The 8,863-nt window shown below is 35.7% G+C and overlaps 1 protein-coding gene across 1 annotated transcript; it reads left to right on the top strand.

Annotated features, from left to right (window-relative positions):
* The first annotated feature begins 275 nt into the window (after window positions 1-275).
* Window positions 276-2,674, top strand: LOC141702927 (importin subunit alpha-1a-like). Its single transcript, XM_074506509.1, has 8 exons — window positions 276-593; window positions 678-769; window positions 856-987; window positions 1,084-1,269; window positions 1,363-1,526; window positions 1,614-1,692; window positions 2,409-2,479; window positions 2,578-2,674. The coding sequence occupies exons 1-8, from the start codon at window positions 548-550 to the stop codon at window positions 2,672-2,674; spliced, it is 867 nt and encodes a 288-aa protein (XP_074362610.1). The 5' UTR covers window positions 276-547.
* Window positions 2,675-8,863: the final 6,189 nt, after the last annotated feature.

Below are 8,863 nucleotides of genomic sequence, written 5' to 3'. Positions count from 1 at the left end.
AATGCATCATAATTGAAAAGTCGATGCATTTTTGGGATTGTGATCCTAACTGCTTTCTTCCTTTCCAGAGGATGTGCTTGTACAAGATACTTTTGTTGTCTCAGAGAAGATAAGTTTCATTAAAAATTCAGAATTCACTCAATTTTTTAAAGCACTGTTGGGCCTTTTCTAGTACTAATTTGATTGGTTTTCATTTGTATGCATTTATCTTTTATTTTTATTTGAATATAGTTTATGCAAAGCCACTCGGGGCTAAGAGTATAGAGGGATATGGAACTAAGTTACAAAATGAAGTTAATGGAATTAAAGACTGGTTTGATCATTTGTTTCCATCTGATGTAAATTACAAGTTTTGGCCCAAGATTTGGTCACTGGACAGTAATATGCTGTTGGACGCTACAACACAGTTTCCGGGGCTAAGAGTATAGAGGGATATGGAACTAAGTTACAAAATGAAGTTAATGGAATTAAAGACTGGTTTGATCATTTGTTTCCATCTGATGTAAATTACAAGTTTTGGCCCAAGATTTGGTCACTGGACAGTAATATGCTGTTGGACGCTACAACACAGTTTCGTAAATTGCTTTCAAAAGGTAAGAGAATGTTGCTTTCATGTTTTTAAGTTTGTTAATTGATATTATTAGACAGTTTTCCTTTAAGGAAAATTTAATTAACAGGAAGAAACCCTCCCATTGAGGAAGTTATACAATCAGGGGTGGTTCCGCGATTTGTCGAATTTCTTATGAGGGCAGACATCCCGCAGCTCCAGGTTTGCAGGAGTGCTATATTTCATTCTGTCCAAACTTTATCTTCGTTATGTTTCTTGAGAACTGTAAATATTTACATCTTTAACAGTTTGAGGCTGCCTGGGCCCTTACAAATATTGCTTCTGGGACCTCAGAAAATACAAAAGTGGTAATTGATCATGGGGCTGTTCCTATCTTTGTGCAACTTATTGGTTTTTCCAGTGATAATGTTCGAGAGCAGGTGAATTTTAAAAAACTGATGTCTGTTCCGAATTCTCAAATTATCTGGGAGCACAATGTTAACTGGTGAATTAAAAGATACTATCTGCACATGCAGGCTGTGTGGGCTTTGGGCAATATAGCTGGTGACTCTCCTCGGTGTCGTGATCATGTTCTTAGTGATGGGGCTTTAATGCCTTTATTAGCTCAGTTAAATGAGCATTCCAAGCTTCCAATGTTAAGAAATATTGTGTGGACACTATCGAATTTTTGTCGGGGAAAGCCACAACCTCCATTTGAGCTGGTTAATTTCTTACGCATGCTTTATTGTTTCTCCAGACAAAATATTGATAATAATTATTTGTATTATGTAGTAAATTTTCTGAATTATTGGCAGATGAGGCCAGCTCTCCCTGTACTCCAGTGCCTTCTTTATTCAAATGACGAGGAGGTGCTGACAGAGGCATGCTGGGCATTTTCTTATCTTTCTGATGGAACAAATGATATAATTCAAGCCGTAATTGAAGCAAGTGTTTGTCAACGGCTTGTTGAGGTCCTACTGTAAGTGGCATTTGCTCTTTTTCATATATTTTTTCCCAAATCATTTCTCACTTCAGTACATTTTAATTAAGTTCGTGTGTTTTACAGTCACCCGTCACCTACAATACTCAGTGCTGCACTTCGAGCAGTTGGAAACGTTATGACGGGGGATGATGCTCAAACTCAGGTATAAACATGAACTAATGTCTTGGATATTTTGTATCATAAGTCTTGCATTCACTAACTATAATACTAAACCCCAACACGCTGTGACACTCATACACGTGCCTTCACCGAGGTAAGCCTGGACCCACTTAACTATACTCACTCACTCGCACTAATTTGTCAAGAGATCAATTAATCTTGCCAGCTACTACAAGACTTCACTTGATCTTATTACAAAGCTACTAAAATGTTGAAAAAGAGGGGTATCATAAATAATTTACAGTGTGAATAGGGGTAATAAATTGAAGCAGTTGGGGGAACAGTCAACTCTTCTACCTCCTGCAACAATAGCATCCGAGAGGAACACAATATTAATGTCTTTACATTTAGGGTTTTGGGTTCCTATATCCATGCCAGTTGTGTCCAAACAGTAATAAAATGCATGTGCAATGCATAGACTTGTAGTTATTATTATAACTTATGATAGGGTCCATTTTTTATTAAATCTTGATTTGATTCTGTAAATAGGCAGAGCAGGACTGAGCTGATAATTCTGTAAATATAGTGATCTATTGCAGGTGACCTATTATTTGTAAATATAGTGATATGGATCAAACTTATAAGTTACTGTTACTTTTGATTCTTTAATGGCTAGTTCGATTTTTTGTATTTAAAATGATAGTTGCTCTGATTTTCAATCATATATACACTGAATTATTGTTCTTCAGTGTTTTACAGAAATGGAATGTTTGTCGGCTTATTAACATGTATAACAAGTATATTAGTTTGGCATGTTTCACACCTAGTTGGTTGGTTTCATTTGTGTAATAGAGTCGTAAGAGCATGACGGTGGTATCAGTTATGTAGATTTGATGGTTGAATTAAAGGTTGGTTTTTTTTATATTAGGTATGAGTTTGGAAAACAGCCTGCAAATACCAAGTTTTCCAGCAACAAGACTGTTAGGAGAGTGCGTGTTAGGGATAAAAGTATAAGTTTTGTTTAGGCAGGTCCATGAATTGCCCCATAGGAGTACCGTCCTGGTTCTCCCTATCTTGCTCGACTTCTGTTTTCTCCGTATGAAATGTTTTCTCATCCTCCCCATAATCGGGGTCATCCTACATGTTTTAAATCCTCATTTTCCACTTCATTATGTTATGGGTTCCTTCTATATTGATGGCGTCCTCCCTGACTATCACATTCAGGGTTTGCCCTAAATCTTATTCCTCGAACTATGACTTTCATCTAAGATCCAGTCCTTAAGCTCTTGAACATTTGGAACCCAAATTCTGTAGGGATACCTCATTATTCCCTCATCATCTTTCTAGGTATTAATCTCTTCTCCGGTCATTGGTTTTCTGCCTCTATTCATCACTTTTTCTTGGCATAATATGATCTTCTCCAATAATTCGGGCTGTATTGCAATCTCAAACAGTTTTTCGGTACCAGCTCCGGGTACCTTCACTTCTATTTCCATTTTCTCAAAATCTCTTATCAACTCTCCCCAAAGACATTTTCATCTTGAGTCTCTCCTTTATACTAAGGGCATTAGCCACCATTTTGGCTTTCCCTGGATGATAAAGAATCTCATAATCGTAATCCTTGATTAGCTCTAACCACCTCCTCTGGCACATGTTGAGCTCTTTCTGCGTGAAAATGCACTAGAGCACTTATGGCTTGTGTAAATCTTGCACTTCTATCCATACAAGTAGTGCCTCCAATCTTTAGGGCAAAACTATTGTCGTGAGCCCAAGATCATGGGTGGGATATCAAATTTCATATTCCCTTAATTGTATTGACGCGTACGCGATTACCTTGTTGTGCTGTATAAGAAGCACCCTAACTCCTTATGCGAAGCGTCACTACACATCACAAAATCTCCTTTTCCATCCGGCAATGCCATCATAGGGGCCGTCACCAACCTTTGCTTCAGTTCTTAAAAGTTGTTTTCGCATTTCTCTGTACATTCGAACTTCTCAGTCTTACGAGTAAGCCGCGTTAAAGGGGCTACTATCTTTACAAACTTGAACGAACCTCCGGTAGTGACCGGCCAATCCTACCTCTGGTAGTCGCTCTAACAATGGTTATCAATTCCTCAGTGGTCCTTTATTCATTCTTTTCAGGATCCCCCATGGGATCCTCCTCAGCAACAATCCCATCTAAGACAACATCCTCAACCGCTACATCCTCAATATGAACATCATCCGGTCCTGCGTTAGGACGCTCTATCGGATCCACAATCTGATCTCCAATAAGTAATAAAACATCATCGTGTTGTTGCTCCTCAACCTCAGGGTTCGGAGTCCCGCTACCATATACGATAACGAACTACGCTTCTATCACGATATTTATAATGGTTCCCATAAGGGTTTTAACTGTCAGTACTACGTTAGGTAGTCCGACTATGAACTTGGCAAGAGTTCTTATTATCTTAGTGAACTTATTATTTTAACGTCATATCATCTCTGAGGTTTATAACGCTTAGCTCTGATATCATTTCTGTAACACCCCCAAATCCGGGGTCGGGGATTTGGGTTGTCACGAGTTCCATTTCCCTTAATAATACTTAATCTTAATAATCAACCAACTACTGCGTACTGTGACCCCACAATATACACACACACACCACAAGTTACAGTCTCAGAGATGAATGCCAAAAATAACACAAGTCAGTTCATTCCATAATTATAAGTCGTTATACCTCGAAAAGGGTTTCTGAATAAATTTACATTTCCTTGCCATTATTACAATTCATATAGATACATAAGTCTGGAACACCAAAAGTTGAAAGCCTAGCCTATTGGTAATTCCTACCTCAGCTACTGCGGCATCAACGCCTCCAGAAAACTGCGAAACGTTTCCTAACCGCTTGCGAATTGGGAGCTTGGTCATGTTTATCTTGTCTATCTGTTGTTGTGTGATGAAAGAAGAAAGCAAGAGTGAGCAACAAGCCCACCGAAATAATATGTATAATAATTAACAATATATGAGCATTCTCATAGTACTCATGAAAGTCTTGGTCAAGAAGAAATGAACTAAGTTTGATATCTTAACGCGACCAAGTCGCAAAATATTCAGTATATATGTATATATACTTTTCAAAATCTTGGAAGTCCTCTTCCATGCATAATATACACAGAGTTCCAGTTTATAACTGTATAAAAATATCGTTGCAAGGTGATCTCATATATCTAACTTTGTCTCAACGTTTTTGTGAAAATCTTTGTCATGCATAAGATAATCATTAACCAGATATAAGTTGAAAAGATGAAGTTACAAGATACTCCAATATACTTATATCTTTTCCGGATACTACTTGAACCACCACCGTTCAAGGTATCATCAGTTTCAAAAGTTCATCACATAGATGAGACTACAAGAAAAGACTTGAATAGATTCAATCTTTGAAATATCATTATAAATAATGAAGTTACAAGATACTTCATTAAGTCCCGATATATATACACCTATATATATCTCATACTTTTCCTGAAAACCTCTGTCATGTACAGTATGAACAGAGTTGCAATATCCAATGAATTTTAGAAAGAAAAGAATTTTGGCATAAACTCGATATCTTGCTGATCAGACAAAGATACCAATAAGTAACCTTTTTTACTAGTAGATGGACGAATTCCCCACTGGTCATCACCTTGGCCGCATTAGGACCTATGCTGGACTGCCACTCAGCCACTTACGCATTGATGGATTCCCACTGAGCCACTTACATTTTCATGGACGCCCACTGAGCCCATGTTGCTTATGCTGACTCAAATAGATGGACTTACTTCCCGAATGTTGGGCAAGTAATCAAGATGTTTTCTCAAAACAACAACCTCGTTGCGTATATAAAATACACCACATAGCCGGATCCCTCAAGTTTTGAGCGAGTATTTAAATTCCCTTTGAAAGGAAGATCTTAAATATAAAAATGAGTTTTGGGATCCGCTCTAACTTTTAAATCATTTTGAAGACTCTAAAACATTTTTTAAGAATATTTGGAGTAATGTTGATTTAATAAAATAAATCAGTCCCAATATATTAGAAAATATCTGAATATTATTACTTAAATAATATTCCCATAAAGAATGATCTTTATAAAAATAATTGAAGTAGAAGTTTTAACACTCATACTTGAAATGAATATTAAATAACCAAAGATATACTTATACGAAAGTACGATCTTTATTTGAATAATCGAAAATAAGTTTGATTATCGAAACATTATTCTTTAATAAAATAAAGAATATTATTTAATAAAAGAAGCGGAGTCATAAGTCCTCGAATGAATATTCAAAATAATATTCATTAAATAAAATAAACGGAGTCATAAGTCCTCGGATGAATATTCAAAATAATATTCATTAAATAAAATAAGCGGAGTCATAAGTGCTCGAATGAATATTCAAAATAATATTCATTAAATAAAATAAAGTTATCGAATAAACTTTATTCGATTAATAGTTTTGAAAACTATATCTATATATATATATATAAATATATATATATATATATTATACTCGGGAACATCGACTCCCGGTTTAGAAATATGTTCACCTTTGGGTCCCCCATACTAAGGGTATACGCAACTACTGCTTATCTCTAGCATAGGTATAATGCAACTTATAAGCATTTGAATCAACAATTAGATATCAAGATTACGAAACAGACATGCATATATACCATATCAGTATGCTCCAATATATCGCAAAATTTGCTAATAACAATCATGCACTTATCACAAAATAATGCATATACATATATTTACATCACAACAACAGTATAACGGGTAGAAAACTTGCCTGAGCGATTGGGGGTGGTAAAAGGCCTGGGACGAGTCTGGTAACCTATAAACAACATATAAGTTGGAATTAAACCAAAGTCGCTTAAGAATCTAGACTTTAACCAATTAGACTCTAACGCTCGCTTTTGCGCTTAATGATTCACTTAAGTCGCTCGAGTACCCTCGGCTCCATTATTTTTAATAAATTAACCATTAAGAGTTTTAAGGCGATTCTTTCGCGAGCACCTTACCAACTTCCTAATCCACTTTACATAAATGTTTCATACTTCAATTAGTCATTTAAGGTCTTTAACCAATGTTTCAAAGTAAGGGGAGGGGTAATGGTTCGGTCGCGAAGCGCCGTTACTTAAAACGGTCTTTCTCCTAAACCGTACATCGGATTCAAACGAACCACATATCAAAACGAAGCTCGTAACATGAACTATCTAATCATGGCAATGGCCAAAACCTAACAGTGAGTTCACGGGTCCTAATGTTAAGAACAAAAACAGTCTAGGGTAGTCGGACATTATGACGGCTATGTTTACGCGATTACCAATTTCGTACAACTCCAATTCAATTCACAAACAACCCACAATCATTGTTACAACCAAACTTCCTCCATATACTACTACAACAGCCCCAACAACTCAATATTTCCAATTTATACTACTTCCCAAAGATGAACTAAAAGTTTACTTAAGTTCTTTAACTAATCAACAAGATTTACAACTCCAAACACATCACAAAACTAACTAATCTCTACATATTCAATCACCATGCTTCTCATGAACTATACTACTCATAATAAGCTCTTAATATTTAATAACAATGCTAGGTTAAGATTTTATACCTTCCTTGGTGAGTAAGAGTAACTAAGGAGCTTGGAATCACCCTTGAAAGTCCTTACCAAAGCTTAATCTAACCAAAAACACAAGATCAAACAATTTAAATTTCTTGAAAACACTATTCACTCTCTTCTTAAATGATTTATTAAAAGAGATTGTGAAGGAATTTGGAGCTTAAACTCCTAAGATAGCCATAACTAATCATAAGGAACCTTGGATAATTACCTTGCAATTTAACAATGGTTGGATCTTGGATTTTGAAATTTTCTTCTTTGAAAAACAAGAAAAGCCGAGAGCTTCCTCTTGAAATGGGAAAGTGAAGTTTTGTGTTATGATTTGCTTGGCTTGGTTGATATCCTTTTGTTTGTTTAATTAACTTTTTACCATGGTAAAGAATGAATGGTTCACAATAAACCAACCAATCTCTCCTTTTTGTCATGCTTAAGTCACCATGCTTATGTCATCTTCCCACACTTGTCTTCTTCAGTTCTTCTTGTTGGTGTGATGACATCCTCCTCCACTAACCCCTTTGATTACCTCCTAATTACTTGGCTAATGATCGCTGATCTGTTATACGGTCCGCTTAACTTTCGTTCTTGTTTATCGTTTGAGGGATCAAACCCGGGATCTTATTACTTGGGTTTCCTTAACCTTTCTCAATATATTATATTCCTTTTATGATCCTCTCTTATAATCCTTGAATTTAAATCCTTTTTATCCTGTTACCTTATACTCAATTCTTTCGGTATCTAGTGGATTTTCGGGAAAAATCAAAGTGTTCGAATTTGGATTCTTACGATCTTTACATACACTTATATCCCATATAGAGTACTAATAAGATCTCAGAATAACAATAGAAGAACCCCTACATAGTGTGGCATGAAAAGTTTTCTTATTCAGCATAATCAGCAAAACACTATTCATAAGGGTTACAAAAAGTTCAAAAATTTAGGGGTTATTACAAAGACTCCACCATCCTCAAGAACACATCTCAAGCTTTCAAGAAAGGTAAAAATCTTTGACCCAACTTTATTTAAGATTCAATTTCAAGATCCTTCTTTTAGTTTGTAGTTATAAACCTAGTTTTAGAGGTGATATTGTTGAAGTCTTGATGTTTAGCTAAGTAGATTTAAGGTTGATTGTTGTTGCCTCAAGAACATGATGTTCTTGAGAGAAGTTAGTGTGTTGATGATGATATGATGATTGTTGGTGGTAGTATAAAGATTTAAGGCGTAAACGAAACTCCGATCGTAAACGTAATCTCGCTAAAACGAACAAAACGTAACTTTAAGTTTCTGCAGAAAGTCCCGAAGATGTAAACTGTAGTTTCCTGAAAAATAACCTTTGATTATTATAGAAAATGTTATAAGGATGGTTTAGGCGCTTGAATCGCTTGATTCTGATTTCCGGATCAAACGTTATGGCCGTTTTACTAAAAGTGATTTACGCGACAAAAACTGCTACGAATTACGAACTTTGAAAATATAAAGGATCGACTTAAGAATGTTCATAAATCATGAAATTTTTACAGACAGTAATATTTTGAGTTTTCTAACTTCTATAA

Source organism: Apium graveolens, unplaced genomic scaffold, assembly GCF_009905375.1.
Source record: "Apium graveolens cultivar Ventura unplaced genomic scaffold, ASM990537v1 ctg5909, whole genome shotgun sequence".
NCBI lineage: Eukaryota > Viridiplantae > Streptophyta > Magnoliopsida > Apiales > Apiaceae > Apium > Apium graveolens.
This window is presented reverse-complemented; position numbering and strand designations above follow the sequence as displayed.

Excerpts from the sequence above, each read along its gene's own strand:
- LOC141702927 (XM_074506509.1), top strand. The coding sequence starts at position 548 with ATGCTGTTGGACGCTACAACACAGTTTCGTAAATTGCTTTCAAAAG. Across the intron at positions 1,527-1,613 it reads CGGCTTGTTGAGGTCCTACT|TCACCCGTCACCTACAATAC; the intron begins GTAAGTGGCATT and ends TGTGTTTTACAG. Across the intron at positions 1,693-2,408 it reads GGGATGATGCTCAAACTCAG|AAATGGAATGTTTGTCGGCT; the intron begins GTATAAACATGA and ends AGTGTTTTACAG.